This window comes from Octopus bimaculoides, chromosome 9, assembly GCF_001194135.2.
Source record: "Octopus bimaculoides isolate UCB-OBI-ISO-001 chromosome 9, ASM119413v2, whole genome shotgun sequence".
NCBI lineage: Eukaryota > Metazoa > Mollusca > Cephalopoda > Octopoda > Octopodidae > Octopus > Octopus bimaculoides.
This window is the reverse complement of record NC_068989.1, coordinates 33180539-33201961: the sequence shown is the minus strand read 5'-3', so window position 1 is coordinate 33201961 and position 21423 is coordinate 33180539. Positions and strand designations below refer to the sequence as shown.

At 34.4% G+C, this 21423-nt stretch overlaps 1 protein-coding gene across 4 annotated transcripts in view; it reads left to right on the top strand.

The window, feature by feature from the left end:
* Positions 1-21423, top strand: part of LOC106883347 (cullin-2) — a 140746-nt gene that overhangs the window by 54912 nt on the left and 64411 nt on the right. For all 4 annotated transcript variants that reach the window (XM_052970572.1, XM_052970571.1, XM_052970574.1 and 1 more), the window contains 6 exons: positions 3239-3330; positions 5460-5565; positions 7054-7136; positions 8843-8939; positions 13822-13932; positions 18962-19124. In XM_052970572.1, the coding sequence (XP_052826532.1) occupies positions 3239-3330; positions 5460-5565; positions 7054-7136; positions 8843-8939; positions 13822-13932; positions 18962-19124 (652 nt within the window). The remainder of the gene's footprint in view (positions 1-3238; positions 3331-5459; positions 5566-7053; positions 7137-8842; positions 8940-13821; positions 13933-18961; positions 19125-21423) is intronic.

Here is a 21423-nt window from a genome sequence, read left to right as displayed (position 1 = left end):
GGACGTTAAATGACGATGATGATGATGATGATGATGATGAACCAGATAGCAAAGTCCATTGAAATACTCTTTGCACTACCCCTGTGTCAAATTGGATGTGTGGGCCGGAGCCCTGTTTTGAGTGAAGATGTAACGGTCACCAAAGGTTTCTCTGACCTAGAATAACACTTTCTCATTCAACATTTCCACATAAACTTTGCTGTTGACCTTGATGCCAGCATTGATGAAGATCAAAGGAGACTTGGACCTATCTTTGCAGCTGTGGCCCATACCATGAGTGAAGCTGGTTTCTGTTGGTGTAAATGACTCCTGCTACTTTCGAGCAAGTCTCCTGCATTACATGTATAAAGCCTATCATTCTGCCTGTTGGTAACTGCTTCCATGGTGAGGATCTTCTCATTGGACCAAATTAACACTTTGTTAGCAGTGCACTTCATCTTAGCTAACATGGTTTCACCCCTATCTAGCTGTTTCTTCTTGGAAGCTGCTGAAATTAACTGCCAGAATTGTTTCTTGTATGCAATTGGCTTTGAATCCTCTTTAAAAATCCTGTGCGTTGACAATTTCGAAATAGCAAGAGCTTTTGCAGTTTTTCTTGCACTCCTGTAGGTATTTCAGTTCATTTACTCCACAACTGTAACTGTTTGTTTGGTATGAATTGATTGTTTCCTACCAAGAATTGGATTGTTAGAGGAAGTAGCAGGCTCCATATATCGTTTCCAGGTATTGAACACTGTTTTACGGCACACATTCAACTGTTTTGTTATATCCTTTTTGCTCACTCCAGCTGTTTTCAAAGCGACAATCTGGTCATGCTTTGCTTTTGATGCTATGTTTGTTTACAAACCTATTACGAATGAATGAAACAATAGATTCATGAACAAAAGACATATACAAATCTTTATGTAGAATGTAGATAATATTTGAAGTCTCTCTGAGACCATTGAACTTGATGCTATTAATGTTCCATTTAAATTGCTGGAGATCAATACCGGCAAGAAAGACATTAGCAGGGAGAACATCCTAAAGGGTTGATGTTCTGGGGAGGAAGGACTGAACATAGTGGTCAATGTCAGGTGGACACAACAAGTGTGATAATAGGGAGATGAGCTGGTTGGGGTGTGAGTGGTGGAGGTATAAGATAGTCAACTCTGAGGAATAGAGGCCATTATAATGGCAATATAAAAGACAATGGAGACAGCACTTCTGTAGTCTGAGTCTTGAGCATATCCATTAGTAATTAAATGCCAATCAGTCGAGTGGCTTTTCTCTGAATTCATGTCCAGGATGTTGGTGTGTGTAGTAGCAGCATTGTTCTAGATGTGGGAGTATTACTCATTTGTGAATCTAATGTAAGCATGGTAGAGTGTCAGCAGCTGCTGAGGCCTGAACTGATATTCGTTAGGAAGAGTTTTAAACATGGGTAAATCTTTCTAGGACATCCTGTACACAATGGGCTTCTTTCAGTTTTCGTCTATCAAAGCTTTTCACAAGGCTTTGGTTTGCCCAAGGCTATAGTAGAAGACACTTGCCTAAGATGCTATGCAGTGGGACTGAACCTGAAACTGGTTGGGAAGTAAACTTCTTACCACACAACCACACCTGTGCCTATGTTAATTTTATAATGCTTTCTTTTTTTCTTGTTTTTTTTTAATATATCTTTTGCTACAGTTCATAAGATACTGTATTCTAGCATTTTGTTTTATCTAGCAATTCATATGTAGCTTCTTAATGTTTTAATATATCTGTTTCTATACTTATGGTGATAATTACAATTGTTTGCTTGATTTGTACTACAGTACAATATTTTAAGCAAATATAAGGTGGCAAGCTGGCAGATTTGTTCACGTGCTGGGCAAAATGCTTAGTTGCATTTCGTCTGCCTTTAAGTTTTAAGTTCAAATTCTGCTGAGGTCAACTTTGCCTTTCGTCCCTTTTAAGTACCAGCTGAGTACTGGGGTTGGTGTAATCAACTTACTGGCCTTGCTGCTAAAATTTGAAGCCAATATTTTAAGTAAATATACTAAGTCAAAGGAGTAGAGCAAAAGATGGGAGATTTTGAAGAATATATAATGATAATAATTTTAGTTAAAATTATCAGCATGAGAGCTGCAGCTATTATCAAATAACTGACAGTTCATATATCCTCACAAGTGCTTTACTATTTCCTTACCAAATATAGTAATTCTTACAGTACTGCAAGTAACTGAAACTGTCATTGGTTCCTGAACCATATGTAACCACAATTTAAAAAACTGGGGTTACACACTTTTCTGTGCGAGAAATCAAGATTAGTATTATTTTAAAAAGTACTTTCTGACAAATGACTTCCTATTTGCACCATGTGCATTTGTATCTGTTGGACATTTTGGGATTTTTTTTCTTGTTTCAATTTTCAAGTATTATGGCAGATATACCTCAAGCAGTGAGTTGAAATTCAGTGATATTATTTATTAATGATTTATTTGTTGTTGTCTATTTATTGATTTAATGATTTAATTAGAATAAGAGAGCTTGGACTTGAAGTAAATAATCAGACAGATACTTCAGTGTCATCTATACACACCAGCAATCTAAATGATATCAAGATTTATTAATTTTGAGTTGGAGTGGATTGATCACATAATCATTGTGTTAATGCTTTCATTTGTGGTGTTGGCCCTCAAAAAATTTTCAACTTAGAAGTAAAGTCTGTGGTACATTTTCTTCAACTTTTTCCTGAAGAGATTTTTGTTGTTGTTGTTGATGATGATGATGATGAGTGATAAAATTACATGATATATGCATCAACAGAGCAACACCACAATGAAGGAGATGAAGGCATATCACTGAATATTTTTTCAAATACAAGTTGTGCAGCTTCACAACCACATTCACAATGTATATCAGCATTTGTTACATCTCATTAAGTTCCATCCAAATTCATGGAATAGTTATATTTGTACGATTTTTATACTGGAATAAATGCATTTTCATCAAAATTGCTTCTTTCTAACCAGATTGGGAGATTTTCATTGAGAAATTCTTACACAAATTTATGAATTAAATAAAATAGGGGCTGAGAAAATATAGCTAATATTTTGTGATTTTACATACTGCTAGTAAAGAATGAAAATAAGGATGGTAAGGCATGTTGACACAACAGTGTGTTGATGATGTTCTGTTATATTGTTTTCTTTAATACTGTCACAGTTTACTCTAAGATTATAAGCTTCTCTGTCCTTCTTATTAATTTTAGACTGTTCGAAATGATAGCAACATATTATCAGCATACCACAAACATTGGCAAGAATACAGTCAAGGATCCATATATTTGAACCAACTTTTTGGGTAAGTTTAATAAAAACAATATAATCTCACCAATTTTTATTTAATCCTTTGTACTGATTGAGCAAGTTACAGGCTTTGATATGAGATGAGAATAACTCAGTATCAAGTATTGTGATCCAATTACATCAAAATCAGTGTCTTCCTGTTGTCATCTCCATTTATTCTCCTAGATGTAGACATCCCAAAATATTTTGGAGCAAGACTGTTAAGTAACTCTGCTTTACAGTAGATACACCATGTTGTATGAGGTAACTAAAAGAGTTGGCAACAGGAAGGACATGAGGTCATAAAGCTGTTATTGAAAACCTACCCAACCCACGCCAACATGGAAAAACAGGTGTAAAATGATACGAACTAGTAATGATTAATAATATCTTTACATGGAATTAATTATTTTGTATGTTTTATGGTACGTATTATGTAAATTTCCTTTATTGCAAATCTTTAACATTGAATGATTTATTCTGGATATTGTCTGATGTATGTAAAATATTTAACTGAAAAAGAGTATATATAGTTCTGATGGTGCCTAAACTCAGTGCTACAATTCTTTGGTTATCACACCCATAGTCTTTTGTTTCTTTTTTAACTAAGGAAGTAAAAGGAAGGAGCAGGCAGTACCCATGACATCTGAGACCATTGAACTTGATGCTATTAATGTTCCATTTAAATTGCTGGAGATCAATACCGGCAAGAAAGACATTAGCAGGGAGAACATCCTAAAGGGTTGATGTTCTGGGGAGGAAGGACTGAACATAGTGGTCAATGTCAGGTGGACACAACAAGTGTGATAATAGGGAGATGAGCTGGTTGGGGTGTGAGTGGTGGAGGTATAAGATAGTCAACTCTGAGGAATAGAGGCCATTATAATGGCAATATAAAAGACAATGGAGACAGCACTTCTGTAGTCTGAGTCTTGAGCATATCCATTAGTAATTAAATGCCAATCAGTCGAGTGGCTTTTCTCTGAATTCATGTCCAGGATGTTGGTGTGTGTAATAGCAGCACTGTTCTAGATGTGGGAGTATTACTTATTTGTGAATCTTAATTTGAACCTGGTAGAGTGTTGGCAGCTGTTGAGGCCTAATACATTTTCTATCTCTGAAGAAAAAGGGTCAGTCTTTGGGATGTGCTTTTGTCAGGTAAGAGAGCTCTAGTTAAGTGCCACTCATGTTTAGGAGTGTGTGGTGATGTTTTCTTAGTAGTGTTTATTGGTAGTGCTTGAGCTATTTTGATGTTAAAAGAGACTAGGTTGGCATGGCTCTGCTGTAGACGCTCTCAAGATTTCTGTGCATGGAATCAATGCAGGCTTTGTATGTGGTGTCTAGGTTGTATGGATGATGCATGACTGGGGAAAGTTAGTCTCTGGATATGCTTGCAAGGCTTTGCCGATGTCTACAACAATAACATTGTTTTCACTGAACTTCTCTAAAGTGAGAGTTAACTGGTTCATGATCTCTCTAGGAGTTGTAAGCCAAAATTTTAGAGCTGACCTGAAAATACATTTTTATTTGATGTCAATGGCAGTGGGAACAAAATGGCATGGGTTATGATTTAAAATCTCACTGGAAGGAATTTTTTTGTCTTTTTGTAAGATTAAGCCATAGCTCTCTTATATTTTAGATATAGCTTCCAAGAAGATGTAACTCAATAGAGATTTGTCCAACCTGCCTGAAATCGACTCTGACTCTGTGGTACAAATGTCTTGTTTTCAAAAGTTCTGAATTAAAATCTTCCACCAAACCTTAGTCACAATTTATGTTTCTAATACTAGCTTAATGATAACTAAGTTATTTTACTAAATTTTTTGTTATATTTAAAATCAATTGAAAGAAACACAGAGTATCTCAGCAGAAATATGGTAACAAAGGGGTTAAATCTACTGAATCCAACACCCTATCTCTGTTGTTTCCCAGGATAAATGGAAACCAGAGTTTCTAAAGAGCCTAAAGATCCTTGAAGTTTCTTAAAGGATTAGCATTAACTAATGGATAATTTTGCTAGATTTATATAAATTGATTATATTGACATTTATTGATTTGCCACAGTAATGAAAGTTTTTTTATATTATATATTCTCCAGTTCCATATATATGATAATTATTAATTTCTATTATTAACATGTTTCAGTTATTTAAATACAACTTACATAAAGAAGCAAAAACTGTCTGATGCTGATCTGGCATATGGTTCTTTTAACTATGAAGCCAGTGATCAGAAACTTGAAATTGGTGAGGTGAATATTTTAGACTGTATTCAATTTTATTTTTTCATTTCTTGTGGAATTTATTTGTAATTTTTATTTGAACTTGTTACATTTTTTGAAGATCTATTTAAAGAATTTGATAAAATTAAAATGTTTTTGAAATTATCTTCATGTTCGAAAATATTGATGTACTGACTAAAAACTAAGTGTTTATGAAATATATTCCTCTCTGAATATGAATTACCTTTTATTAGTTATTGTTTTATTTGACATCTGTACACTACTGGTATGTATTTTATCAACTTAGCAAAATGAGAAACATCTTAAGCATGATGTGTCACATTTATAGGAAATGAAATCCTGTCATTGGTTTTGTTTTAGTCACAAAATTAATATTTATAAATAATGTGAGGGCAGTAGAGTAGTAAAAATGGTAGATCACTGGACAAAATACTTTATAACATTTACTTACCTTTTCTTACATATAAATTGCAAATTCTATTAGGATTGACTTCATCTTTTAGCTCTCTAGGATTGAAAACATCAGTACTAGTATTTGTAGTATGTTGTCGATGACAGATGTGGTTTCTGCAATTTCTTGTTGAACAACCTGCACAGTGATCAAATATTTGTGCTGTAAATTAACTCACTCCATCCATCAAACCTACATTGCCTGTACAGGAGCATGGTGCACCACATACAGATGTTGAAGTGGTCACAGAGCACTAGGAAATTAAGTGTTTTGCTCAAGAACATTATGTACCTCCTGTTCTGGGAATGCAAACCATGATCTTGTAATCATGAATGTAACACTCTAGCCACCAGGCTATGTGCCCTTAGTTATACACTACAGTTGACTATATCTCTTAGAAGTTTTATCATGGTTACAGTTCAGTCCCATTGCATAGCACTTTGTGTAAATGTCTTCTACTATAGTCCAGGGCCAGCCAAAGCATTGTGAGTGGATGTGGTAAATAGAAACTGAAAGAACTCCATCATGTCTTTATATATATGTGTGTTTTACTTTCTCCTTTCCTTGACATTGCTTGATAGTTGTAAACAAGTGTTGTCATCATGCAAGTGGTATCAGTCATTTCCAATCTTACATGAAAACAAGTCTGATCATGGAGAAGTATTACCTTACATGGAAACAGGTGAGGTTGGCGATAGGAAGGATATTTGGCTGTTGAAAATCTGCCACAAATTTCATCTGACTCATGCAAGTATGAAAAAGTGGCCATTAAAGCAACAATGATAGATAGATAGATAGATAGATAGAAATTGATGCTCAGTTGGTAGAATTGTTAGCATGCCAGGCAAAATGCATAGTGGCATTTATTCCAGTTTTACATTCTGAGTTAAAATTCTGCTGAAGTTGACTTTGCCTTACATCCTTTCAACGTTGAACACTAGGGTTGAATTAATAGACTAAGCCCCTCTACTGAACTCACTGGCCTTGTGCCAAAATTTGAAACCAATATTATAAATTGACTTCTTTTGATCTTTTCTATTCTAAAGTTGTGTTTGGATATATGGAAACGACACATGATTGAGCCATTAAAATTACAGTTAATATTGCTGATATTACAAGAAATTCAAAAGTGAGTTACAGCTAAAATTCTTTTGTATCTCTTCTTTTCAACTTAAATGCAAACATATGCTTCTATTATTTTCCAAGTAAAGCACAAAAAAAAAAGAGCAATTAATATGGTATTTTTAGTAATATATTAGTTATTATGTTTAAAGAAAAAAAAACGAAGCTCAAGAATAAAAGCTAGAAAGGAGGGTATCTTACAGTTCTATATGTAAGAGATGAGGAATTATGTACATTATTTACATTTGACGGATATTTGTCCATTTTGTTTGTTGTTAACACAACATTTTGGCTGATATACCTGATGAAGGCTGGAGGGTATATCAGCCAAATTGTTGTGTTAACAACAAACAAGACGAGGACAAATATCCATCAAATGTAAATAATGTAAATAATGGAGGGTATTTTGATACATTTTTTCCTTCTTAGTAATTTAAAATTGAATTGATAAATGTGAGGTGTTTTCATAAACCAAAGGATGGAGATCAAATTGAAATAATTTAAAAAATCAAATGGAAATTTGTGTGAATTCAAATCAATAAAATTATATTTTTTATTAAATTTTTATTCAGATTAAGTACAAATTTCCAATGATATTGTTCACTAATGCATGCAATAAAAAATAATTCAAATTTCAATTTTATATTAATTTCTTTTCTTCATTTTATGCTTATGAAAACATCTCACTTTTATCAATTGGCAATTTCAAACTGGAACCATGTGCAGTTAATTTCATCATTGTTGTTATTATTGCTATTATTTTTATATGCATATTTGCATGTATGTATGTATGTGTGTTTCTATATATGTATAATTATGATTATTACAAGGCACTAAGATATGGTAATAAAAAATTATTCACATAGGTGAGAGTATTAAAAATAATTGTGCTTATTCTCTGAGTAATTGTAACAGTCACACACTACTATATAGTAATAAAAAAAACTAACTCTAACCTAACTACTAAAAACAATATTGTTAGAAGGGAAAATAAATTATGTAAGAAGATATTCTGGAAGGTATTTTCCTGGGCTTTGGATAAACACTTCACTCCATCTAGCAATACAGGGAAATTTTCAAAAGACATACTGTAAAACTTGCCTGTCCTGCCATGTCTAACCTCACAAAAAATATTGCAGGTTTAATTGTAGGAACTTATATCATATCCTGACTAGCAACAATGTCCTTGACCACCTTGGAATTAAATATGTTTTGAACCCTCCAGCTTACACCAATATCCTCTCTGACTTAGTAATCTCATCAGTAAACCAAATTCTAATAATAACATCTAAATTTAAACATCACTGGTATAACTACCTGCACACATTTAAGAATAGGAATAAAGCTAGCTGTACTTCATTAGCTTGATATATTTGAAAGTTTACTGACAAAAATATATATTACACAATTATGTGGTCAATTATACATTCAACACAGCTTTATAAAAGTAGTGGAGACAGATAGGAGTTATATACATATAGTAGAAGTATTGGAAATCCTTAGACGCAATGCATAAGATCTTTAAATGCTCCTACTTACATAATAAGTCTTTTTTGCATATTGTAATTAACTAACCCCTATAATAACTAAACCAGATGCTCTGTCTTCAGAGTCCTGTTTAACCTATAAATCCCTTATCCTGATGTTGCCACCCTGTAATGATCTAAATTACTATATGCTACATAAACAGAATGCTTCATTAATTTGTTGCAGAGATCGAAATGGCGGGTATGTTAACCAGGCTGTGCTACACGGGGTCATCAATTCTTTTGTTAATGTTGAAGAGTACAAAAAGAAAGAACAGGTTCAGGTAAGCTGAACTCCTTCTCACTATATATAATTGGAAATATATTTTTTTGTTCTCATGATGCTTCAGAAACCAGAGCTAACATGTGGTCCATGAAAGGATTTCATTTTTCTTCACAATTTGGTGATATATGATGTTAAGTTCATCACTTGAAGTAGGTAATACTGGGGAGAATATTTGTGGTATTAGATTTAGATGAGCAATTAATAAACTTTGATATTCCTTAAGTTACTGCAATTGAAGTTCATTATCATTTCACTTTAGGGTCTGTTTTCCATATTGGCATGAGTTGGACTTTTCGATAAATTGGAACAGATTATTAGCAATACATAGGTAGCCTGTGTATTTTATTTGTTGATTGTATCAATGTTGTAAAGATATTTCTAATAAATATCAAAGATACTTTTAATAAATGCTCTTAATGCAACATTGAGTCTTTGTTTATTTAGTTGTGGTTCTACTACCTTCATTTTAGGACTTAGTGTTGGAACATAGGATTTCTATATATTTCAGTTGGATAAGGAAAGCATTCAACTGCTATACTGAAATTCCATTGGTACAGAACGTTTTTTGATCTCGCACTGAATTAAGAATGTCCCTAATGGACTTTAACATGTTTTCATTATGTAAACAAGCTCTATCAATGACCCAGCAAACCACTCGTTTGCTTCAGTGAGTTATAACTATCATCATCATCATCATCATTTAATGTCTGTTGTCCATGCTGGCATAGGTTCGATGGTTTAACCAGAGCTGGCAAGTTGGAAGGCTGCACCAGACTCCAGTCTGATTTGGTATGGTTTCTATGGCTGTATGCCTTTCCTTATGCTAACCACTTCAAGAGTTTAATGGGTGCTTTTATGTGCCACCAACACGGGTGCCATTTGAATGACACTAGTATCTGCCACGACTGCAATTTTACTTGGCTTGATGGGTATTCTTCTCAAGCACGACATAATGCCAAGAGTTTTGATCATTTGTCATTGCCTCTGTGAGGCCCAACATTCAAAAGGTGCTTTTCATGTGCCACAGGCATTGGCCACTTTCCCTCCGTGAGGCCCAGTGCTTGAAAGGTGCTTTTTACGTGCCACCAGCATGGGTGCTAGTTAGGTGACACCAGCATCAGCCACGACTGCAATCTCACTTGACTTGACAGGTCTTCTCAAGCACAGCATATCATCAAAGGTCTCGGTCATTAGTCATTGCCTCTGTGAGGCCCAAAGTTCAAAGATCATGCTTCACCACCTCGTCCCATGTCTTCTTGGGTCTACCTCTACCACAGGTTCCATTCAAAGTTAGAGATCAGCACTTCTTTACACAGCTGTCCTTGTCCATATGCACCACTTGACCATACCAGCACATTTGTCTCTCTTGCACACCACATCTGATGCCTCTTATGCCCAACTTTTCTCTCAAGATGCTTACACTCTGTCGAACATGCACACTGACATTGCACATCCAGCAAAGCATACTGACTTCATTTCTTTCAAGCTTACACTTGTCCTTGGCTGTCAGCCATGTTTTACTGCCATGTAACATAGCTGTTCACACAGACGCATCATTCAATCTGCCTTTCACTCTGAGGGAGAGGCCCTTTGTTGCCAGCAGAGGTAGGAGCTCTCTGAACTTTGCCCAGCCTATTTTTGTTCTCACAGCTATGCTCTTGGAGCATCCACCTCTGCTACTAAGTACAGCAGGAAGAATGTGGATGATGTAATCAAACATAAGGACACACTATACTTAATAGAATATTGGTTAGAGGAAACTGTCAGCACATGCTGCAACAGTACAATTTAACAGGACACCTCCAATCAAAGAGATGTGAGATACATGAATCCCTGTGTATAACAGCTTTACTGGGAGATTCTTGTGCCAGATTTGGTCAAATGCATTGCTGGTATAAAATGCAACAACATTGCCTTTGCCAATCTTTTCAATAGAAAGAGTCTACTTGTGAGTGGCATAGGAGATTAGGTCTGTGGGATGTCAGGCTCTGTAGAACCTGAATTAATGTCAACAAGGAAGAAGAGAAAGTCAAGGTGCTGGAGAAGGTAATACTGAGCAGGGGTGATAAATTGCATCTGTTATGGAAATTATACTCTATCGCATGTCTCAAGATATTGCAATAGATTTTTGTAGAGAGAGAAATATTGAAGAATTTGGCAATGACGTTGCGATAGTTCAAGATAGAGAATAATGGAAAAGACATTGTCAAGGCTAGCAGCTTTACTGGCTTGAAGTGACTGGAGATGCTTTCACACTTGACCTGTCCATGTGTATACATGGAGAAAGGATATTTTGGAGAAGTTTTGTCAAGTATATTGCATTGTTGAGATAGAAGCACAGTAAGCAGTAAGTAGCAAACTTTCTCTGCAGGAGTGCTGCTTCAAGGACCATTTTGTTTGAGTTGTGAGCAGGAGGATTCTGTCTGACAACAAGTTCCAGTGTTAAAAGCAGGTGAGCTGGTAGGCTGTGCTAGGCATGATAGTAGTTTACATGATGCAAACAAATTTTCAGATGGTAGTAATAATTTTTATCTCAATTGATATAATTATGTGCCATTTGGAAAGTATGTTCCATATCTACCAATGCATTTAATAGTGATTTTTAATGATTTATTTTAAGCAACCTTTTAGATAATTGCAGTTAAGCCAGATAAAACTGAGGGAACATTTTAAATTGCAACAAAATAAAGAAATATAACATTCATTTGCTATTAACCCTGATATAATTCTGGTTTAGGAAAGTGCTAATATTGCTTTTATAGCAATTTTAGTTGCAGTTAAATTAATTAACAATTAGAAACTATCAACTGCATATCCTATTTTTTAATGCAATCTCCATCATCATACATCTACTTTTTCAGGCTAGTAATACATAGTTTGGGAATAACATCACAAGTAAATTCATATATGGAAAAAAAGATTGAAAACTAAAAAAATAATGTATTTCTTTTGCAGATAATTATAAAATCCAACTATTTGAATACAAATAGTCAATTTGATCAAATTGATTAACTGAGAATGAATAATTATGTATCCGAAATGAATAAGTAAATTCTGATGTATATATTGATTATATATACATATGTACAGGGTGTTCAGGTTAAATTTGATGATTTTTGTTGTAGAGCATAAAGATTAAAGTTGTAGTTGAGAAAAAGTTAGTTGACATGGACTGGAGATGTGACAAGGACAGCTGCAACAGAGACTAAGAAGGGACATAGCAGACGTTCTGATGGCATACACACAGTTATATTTATCCAATAACTGATGAACAAGGCTTTAGGCTCAATTCAGATAGCTATGTGAAGATGCCAAAAGGTTATGTGTGACAGTAGGATTTGACTCTTTACCATACTTCCAGAAAGAGTCAGAGAATTCCTACAACTTCACCAGCTCCAATTTCAGGCCTCTTAATTTTCCTGATTGTAATCCCATTGATTTGCTATGTGTAGAGCATGGTTGAGAAAGACACCAACCACTCTGCCTGCAACACCAAGGCCAAGCTGGTGGCCAACATCAAGGAGGTGTTTGAAGATCTTCCCAGGGACATGAAGAGGAATGCATGTGCCAGGTTTTGGAACGCAATGAAGAATGCATGCACCAAGCTCTGAAGCTGTCTTGAGGCTGTGGTGCAAGCTGAGAGCAGCCACTTTGAGTAAACTGTTATCTGCCAACCATAATCTAGCTGATATTTTTTGATTTAAAAAAAAAAATACTTCTATTTTTGGATGATATATTGTGTTTTCTTTTCCTTTTATGCAAACTGTCAAATTTAGCCTGAATACCCTGTATAACTTCTTTAGTTGTTTGTTTTAGCCATTATAGCTAATGCTATAGTGGACCACCACTGTTAATATAGATTAAATTATATAATAATTTTGTGATTTATAAGAAATTGCTAATATACATATCCAAATACAGTGATGTATTACCAAAATCAAAGCATGTATCACCTGCTAAAATATATATACTTTTCAAATTGTAATATATGTAGAGGAATCTGAGAGAAAGACAAGCAAACTGTATAAATTAAATAATTTAAATTCTGTAATTAAAAGTCTAAAATAATCCAATTCTGAATAATGATGCACCAGCATGAAAGATGTTTTGACTAGCACATCAGATAGAGCTTACTTTTCTTCATGGAGAACATCCCCAATATTGTCTTTTTCTTCCTTTTGTTTGGATTAGTTTATGTAAATTTCTTTTTTCTTATTTTCTTTTTTATGATTTCTGACTTTGTCTAACATTATATTTTCCCAATAAAGCCATTAGTGGTTAATCAGTAATATCAGTTTTAAAATGTTGGTAGTCATGATATGTTAAGTCTTCTTTTGATATAGAAGAATAAAAGCATTGTCTCTGTATATATTAATAATATTCCTTACAATGTAATGCCACAGCTTCATTTCAGCTCTTCCAATAGGCCAATGTAAGAGAAATTGATCTAGTCATCCCACTTTTTCTATGTATGCTTTATGCTTTTTGTTTACAATTATCCACTCCTGGTTGTGTATTTGTATTTACTGTTTGTCTCTGAATGTGGTGACAAACACTTTTGTTATACTTTAATATCCTTAATTTCTCTGGGTGGATCTCTTCTATTCATTATAACTGTACCACTGACCTGTATGTTGATGGCTTTCAGGTGTTCAACCAACTTGACAGTGAAATCTTTATTGATTATGGTGAGGTAAAGAGAAATTCAAAACCATATCATAATCCAGTACATACATTTTAACACTTCCTTACCTTTTTCTAGTATAGACTATTCTGAGTCTGCCTTGCAAGAAATACTAAATTTTGATGTGCTATTTTCTCTGAATTCTGAGCAAGTATTAGATTTCTAATTTTTTTTAATGCTCTCATTCTGTTTCAAGTTCTATCGGAAGCTGTTTGAAACCCGTTTTCTTCAAGAAACTGGAGAATATTATAAACAGGAAGCTGCTAAGTTAAAGGTTGAATTCAATTGTTCTGAATATATGGAGAAGGTGAGTAAACTGAAGTTTACAAAACAGTATTATGTTATAATTCTATAGTATTCTTTGAGTAACTCTGTCAACTTTGGTGTTCCCACAGTTTGTTTATGGCTCCCACATCCTTTCTCTTATATATTAGTGACTTACTTGCTATCATCTGTAACCTACTTATTCCTAAGCAGATGATACCATTCTTTACTCTCCCCTAATCTTCCTCACACAGACTTCATCCATATGCATTCTTAAACAGGTTACATGAAACCTATTGCCATAAACAGAAACCTCATAAACGTTGTCCAAAAAGTATCCTGATAATGTTGTCTCTTTCAACAACACAAAGACACAACTATAATTTTACACCTCACCTTCTCATCTTGGAAATGTGCAATTATTAGGTGCTATAACCTCTGTTGGTCTCTCTTGGTCATTTCATATTCATAACATAGTGAAAACTGCATCCTAAAGGTTTAACTTTCAATGGGCAAAATATATTTTAGCTCTATGTAAATGTATATAAATGACAATAAAATTTAAGGGAGATCTGCTATAGAATGCTGCAACCATCAGATCATATTGAAAACAAAGTTATCTAATTAATTGTCAAAGACTCACCAATATATTGTAGATGTGCCTAGTCTACTGTTACTACAATGGCCTATTTTTTGAATTAGTCAATTTCATGCCACTTCTGCTCAAGCCCAACTGATACACATTGTCTCCATTGTGTCATTCTTGTTGTGTCTCTCTACTCTGCACTAATTACTATGCACATTTCTTCTTCTCTAGAGCATCAGATCTTTGGTATCCCTTCTCATCCATGATATACAAACTATATCAACCACACCAATCTTTGTGTCTTTGAAAGCCTTAGACACTGCTCCTTCCACATAAGTAAATCTTAAAAAAGAAATAAAAAATTCACTAATGTGAAACGTAAATTGTTTGCAATCAGTTGGTAAATGGTGTTGGTAAACTGAGCAGCTGATTATGTTTACTTCACATGATTTTGGATTTAAGGAACAATAAAAGGATTACATTTGTCTCAGTATTTGAACAAAGATTTTCTTAAATTAAAAATTATTAATTATATAAAGCTTTAAAAAAAACAGGGTGACACAAATCTTTTGAAAAGAAGCATTTGTATTTTGTCGGTGCTTTTGCTGTTTACAGTTTTTCAAATACACATGTTATGGGATAATCTGTATAGAAGAAGTTGTTTTTAGCAGCAGTATTGACTATTTCTGTTGTATAATGAAACTACACCTCTCCCGGTAAAAAGTGGAAGTAGCTAGCCATTATAAATAGACCAGTAGCCAGTGAACTCGAGAAGGTAAAGAAGGCCAGAAGGTCGAAAGTATGTTTAGACTGTTGATAGTCATGTCTGTGCTGATATAGTAATCATACTGTGATACTAACTAACGTTATATCGATCCAAATTTTTGAGGATAATAGCACTGTATAACTGGGGGGTCATACAGTGCCAGATAGAACCATCCTGTTGACAACTTCGGAATATAACAATACCTGTCAGAGTGACAACCATCATCAAAAAACAGATACAACAGTGGCAAAAGACCACCTTACAACAGTGGCAACGAGGAAACACAAATTTATGTGGAGTGAAAAAAAAAACATTCACGTAGAGAGTTTAAACTAATTCACGTGGAGAATTAAATACCTTGACAAAAAAGAAACAAAAGTCTTGTGCAAACTTACAAAAATTGTAAGATATGGAAGACTTGTTAGCTGGGATAGTTGAGTTGCAAAACCAACAACAACAACTCAAGGGACAACGAGACCAACAACAAGGATTGCAGCAGCAAATGTTACACTTAATGAAGTTGATAACCAAACCAGAGAATACATTTTCACCTGACCATGTAGCAAGTTCCATAAGTGAATATGACTCTGAAGGAGGAGTAACCTTCAAGGCTTACTTTCAAAGATTTCAGCAAATTTTTGAAAAAGAATGCCAGGATTGGATGGACGATATGAAAACGCATCTAGTTTTAAGAAAACTAGTGACAGTAGAGCATGAGAAGTATAGTAACTTCATATTGCCAAAAAAAAACGTCTGACAAATTTCACTGACACAGTTGACATTTTGTGCAAAATGTTTAGTGAAAAGAGCTCACTGTTTAATACTAGATGGAAATGTTTAAACATAGAAAAAAGCGAAGATGAAGGCTTCACTACTTACACAGGCAGAATCAACAAAGAATGTGAGAGATTTAGGCTAGATATGCTTACTTCAGATTCTTTCAAGTGTTTGAGTTTTTGCACAAGGATTGACAGATAGAAGGGATGCAGAAATGCAAATGAAAATTCTGTCTAAACTGGAAATGAACCAGGATCTGACATTGCAGAAACTGTCGGAAGAGTGTGACAGGATATTAAGATTAAGGCATGACATGGAAGAAATTCAATGGAAAGAGTGTTTCCACCAGTGCAAAAAAGTTGGAAGACAAAGTGTTGCAAGAAAAACAGAAAAAATATCGGGATGTAGACCCATGTATGGCATGTGGTGGGATGCACCTGGAAAACGATTGTCCATATAAAAAAGCAAAGTGTTTTAGCTGTGGGTTTACAGGACATATAAAATCGCACTGCAAAACTAGTTTTAAGAAAACAAAATGGAACAAATAAGAAAAAATAGATAGTTTGTCAGTTGGAAAAGTTGTGACTACAGCAAACAGAAAATTTGTAAATGTAAGAACTGAATATACTAGTTTTAGAATGCAGTTAGACACAGGAAGTGATATCACAATCATAAATGAGAAAACATGGGAACAAATAGGTAAACCAAAATTATGTAGTTCAAACAAAATAGCACACAGTATTATGGGAAGAAAATTATATTACATGGCGAGCATGTTTGTAATATAACGTTTAAAGGTCGAACCAAAAAAGTATATGTTTATGTGTTGAAAAAATCCATGAATTTATTTGGCACCGAATGTATGAAGAAATTTAATGTTTGGGATACACCCATAAGTGTTTTGTGCAATAGCATAACCGGAGCAGTCAAACGATTGAACGAGGTCAATGAACTGAAACAAAAAAATAATGATGTGGAACATTGTGTGTGAACTACCAGTAACTTTGGAAGAAATAAAAAGAAGTGCAAGAAATGACAAATTTATTAATGAGACAAAAAGAAAACTGTGGTTGACAAAAAGAAATGAAGAAAGGTCTGATGCAAAGAACTGCCAAGATGTGAACGTGTACTCTATATGTGATGGTGTACTAATGTAAGCTTAGAGGGTGGTCATACAACTGACATTACAGAAGAGAATGCTAAAAGAGTTTCATGTGGGACACCCAAGCATCTCTAGAATGAAAGTGCTGATGTGAAGTTTCGTATACTGGCCAAGCATGAACAAGAAGGTTGAAAACCTGGTAAAAGGCTGCAGAGGATGTGTGCTGGCAGTGAAACTACCTACAACAAAATGTGAACCTTGGCTGGAAATGAAAATACCATGGTCCCAATTGCATATCAATTTTGTAGGCCCGGTAAATGGATATTATAACTTAATAGTAGTGGACAGCTACACAAAATGGCCTGAGGTTGTGAGGTGTAAACAAACAACCTCATATATGGTGATAAACTTCTTACATGAGCTGTTAGCAAGATTTGGTGTACTGGATATAATTGTCTCTGACAATGGAACACAGTTTGTATCCTGTGAGTTTTAAAGATCCTGTGAGATGTTCATGCTAGCATTGTATCACCCTAGATCGAATGGAAGGGCCGAACAGTTTGTGGACAATTTTAAGAGAGCTTTAAAGAAAGCTAATAAGGAAGCTACAGATGAGTCTCGATTCAACAATTCTTAAGACTATACAGGCTAACTCTGAACCCAAATGTGCCAGAAGTATGTTCACCAGCAGAATTGATGTTTGCAGAAAGGTGAAGTCAGTATTTGATAAACTGTTACCAGTGAAAAAAATATACGTGCTAATAAAGACATGCCAAAATTCTTCAGAATAGGTGATAAGGTATATGTAAGAATGTACAAAAATGGCAAGCAATACTGGGAAGAAGGAGAAATTGTAACATACATAGGAAGAATGATGCAGAAAGTTGTGACCACAGCAAACAGAAAGAAGCAGAAATGGAATGGAAAGGAGACATAGAAATCAGCTTAAAGAAAGCGTCATAGAAAAGGAACCAACAAGAGTAGAAGTACCAATGGATTGGCTATATGACACTTTTCAGGTTCCAACAGCGTTACAAGAAATCAAAACCACACACACAAGGAAAAGGAAGAATACTAAATTTCTAAAAGTAGACCCTGAGAAGAAAAGATATTAAGTATGTATATATATATATATATATATATGTATACATATAAAAGAAAAAGGAGGAGGTAGGGTGAATAAAAGAAACTGATGTTAAATAAAAAAAATTAAAAGGGGAGATGTTGTATAGTGAAACTGTACACCCCTCCCAGTGAAAAGTGGTAGTAGCCACCTATTATAAATAGACCAGTAGCCAGTCGACATGAGAAGGTAAAGAAGGCCAGGAGGTCAAAAGTACATGTAGACTGTGTTGGTAGTTGTGTTTGTGCTAATATAGTGGTCATACTGTGATACTGAGTGGATGTTGTATCGATCCAACCTTTTGAGGATAATAACACTGTACGACCCCCAGTTGTACAGTGCCAGATAGAACCATCCTGTTGATGACTTCAGAATATAACAATATCTGTTAGAGCGACACCTGTTGTCACAAGACAGATACAACAGTGGCAAAAGACCGCTTTACAACAATTTCTAGTTTGGTTTTGGATTTAGAACTCTTATAAAGTATTTTTCTTTCACCTTTTGTAGTTGACCTTTTTCTTTTGTTTTAGAAATGGGAATGTTTTGAATTTTCCATCTCCATAAATGTCTCTATGTTCACTATTTCTTTCTTATAATATATATATATATATATATATATATATATATATATATATATATATATATATATGTGTGTGTGTGTGTGTGTGTGTGTGTATGTGTGCATATATTGTGAATGTGTGTATTTACTTTTTAGGTAATTCAAAAGTTGGGGCAAGAGAATCTTCGCAGTCGGAAATTTCTACATCCTTCATCTTATGAGAAAGTTACACACGAGACTCAAGAAAGAATGGTCGCTGATCACATTTATTTCTTACATGCAGCATGTGAAGACATGGTTCAATCAGAACGACGAAAAGGTACATAAGAATCATTTATTTCAAATTTATGTTTCTTCTGAGAAATTTCTGCTTACTTGGGCTTAATGGCTTTTGCAAATTTAGACAACCTGATGAATTTTTAAAGTTGCTTGGTAACTTGGTTTCAGTAACATGGAGAGTAAAGCAGTTTGTACCTTCACTTTCTCTACAATGTCTACATACTGTTCAGTTATTTTCATGTTGACTACAAATTTTTTATAATACCAAGGCTACTTCATATGAGCTCATCTCCCTTCTTTTATGTGAGACCTGATTTATTATGACTGATTAATACAGGAGGAGTATCTTGCTGAAAAAACAGTTCCAAGAACACAAAATATTTTTCTCTGGCCATGGTCTTCCTACCATTAAGCATTTAAACCAGAGATAACCAGCCCAAATATTCTATGTGTTTTATGTTCAGATCAGCCAAATTCAACCTCTTGCACTTACCCTACAGTATCATTCTAAAAATGAATTGTTGCATCATCAAAATTTTGAAGCTATGTGATAATGCATGATTAATTTAACACAGCGTGTACAAGTATGCATTACATTTTACAGAATAATATGAATGCTAAAGGGTTAAAATGTTAAATAGTTTGCTGTTTATGTAGAATTGTGTAGTTCATACTTGCACGAAGACACGATATTGAAACAAGAAATAGCTATTAAAATAAGAATGATAAAAATGTTTATAAAAATGAATCAAATCAGTAATTATATACTTCATCATAGCCACAGTAATAAATAACTTCATGTATCTATTGTCTCTGGTTGGTTGTAAGTAGTTGATACCCAAGTCTGTCTTGATCATTTCAAATTGACATAAAACTATTGCTAAATATATCTAGTTGTCATAAATAATGCAGAACTAGATTCTGTAATGCATTTAGTTCAGTGCCTTTTTGTTATGATTTCAAATTCTTGTCTGTCACTATTGACTTGGCATTTTATTGACTTTGACTGGTCTCACTACAAAATAACTTTACTAAGGTCAAGGTTATCAGAATCAGTAAAATAAACAGTAACAATATTTGGTTGATTTAACAAACCATAACAGTCTCCTACAAAATAACATGTTCTTAGTCAAAAGAAATCAATTTTCTTTTAGGTTTTAAAATTATAATCTTTATACTTATTTATTTATCTCTCTACAATCTTTAAATAATTTAATTTCATTTTTGCTAAAAGTATATTTAATATGTGCATCTTCTATATGTGCATACTTTTTTCATTAGGACTATATATAGTTTATCTCATTCTTCTTACATACTATCAGCCTATTACCCTTTTAATACAGATAAAAAATTAAAAATTACTTCATTCTCATTCTTTAATGATCTTGCATGCTAACCTCACTTTTATAACATTGCTAAAATAGCATTCCAAATGTTGTGTTTCCTATTCAAGGGCAGAAATACTTCATAAATGAACAGTTCTTAGTGGTAGACTTAATCTATCTCTCGATTTAAAACCCTTCCTGCTCCTTGGTTGCCTTTAGCAGAGTCCACTCTCTTACAAACATTTGGATCAGATTTCCAGCTTGAAGATACCTTCCTGTTTCCTTCCCTCCCATCAGCTTCAGAGATTCTGTAAACAGTCATGTGCACTGATTGTCCCAGTATGTAACCTGTAAAAAGAAATAATTCTGACTACCTACAGATCCAGTAATTTGTAAAATCCAGTGATACACTCACTAGGCATATCAGTAGGTGGGGGAACTACTAACAGATAGTTGGATCACATTTGAAAGGCAGAAAATTAGCAGAGTTTTTTGGCTGTTTCATAGAATACCTTGTGGTATTTGTTCTGACTCTTTGTGCTCTGAGTTCAGATCATCCTTTTGAGGGTAAATAAAAAAGTACCAGTCAAGGGTGGTAGATTAGTGGAACTTAGACATTGAGTATGACTTGTAGTATATATATCTATATATATAAAATTGAATTTCTGTCCGTTTGTTTGTTTGTTTGTCAGTGATGACACCAAATCTGTAGGAGTAGTCTCATCCTGGTTCAGATTTGAAACTGAATTTTCAATTCTCTTTGGGCTTCATCATCATCATCATCGTTTAACGTCCGCTTTCCATGCTAGCATGGGTTGGACGATTTGACTGAGGACTGGTGAAACCGGATGGCATCACCAGGCTCCAATCTAAATTTGGCAGAGTTTCTACAGCTGGATGCTCTTCCTAACGCCAACCACTCAGAGAGTGTAGTAGGTGCTTTTACGTGTCACCTGCACGAAGGCCAGTCAGGCGATACTGGCAATGGCCACGCTCGAAATGGTGTCTTTTATG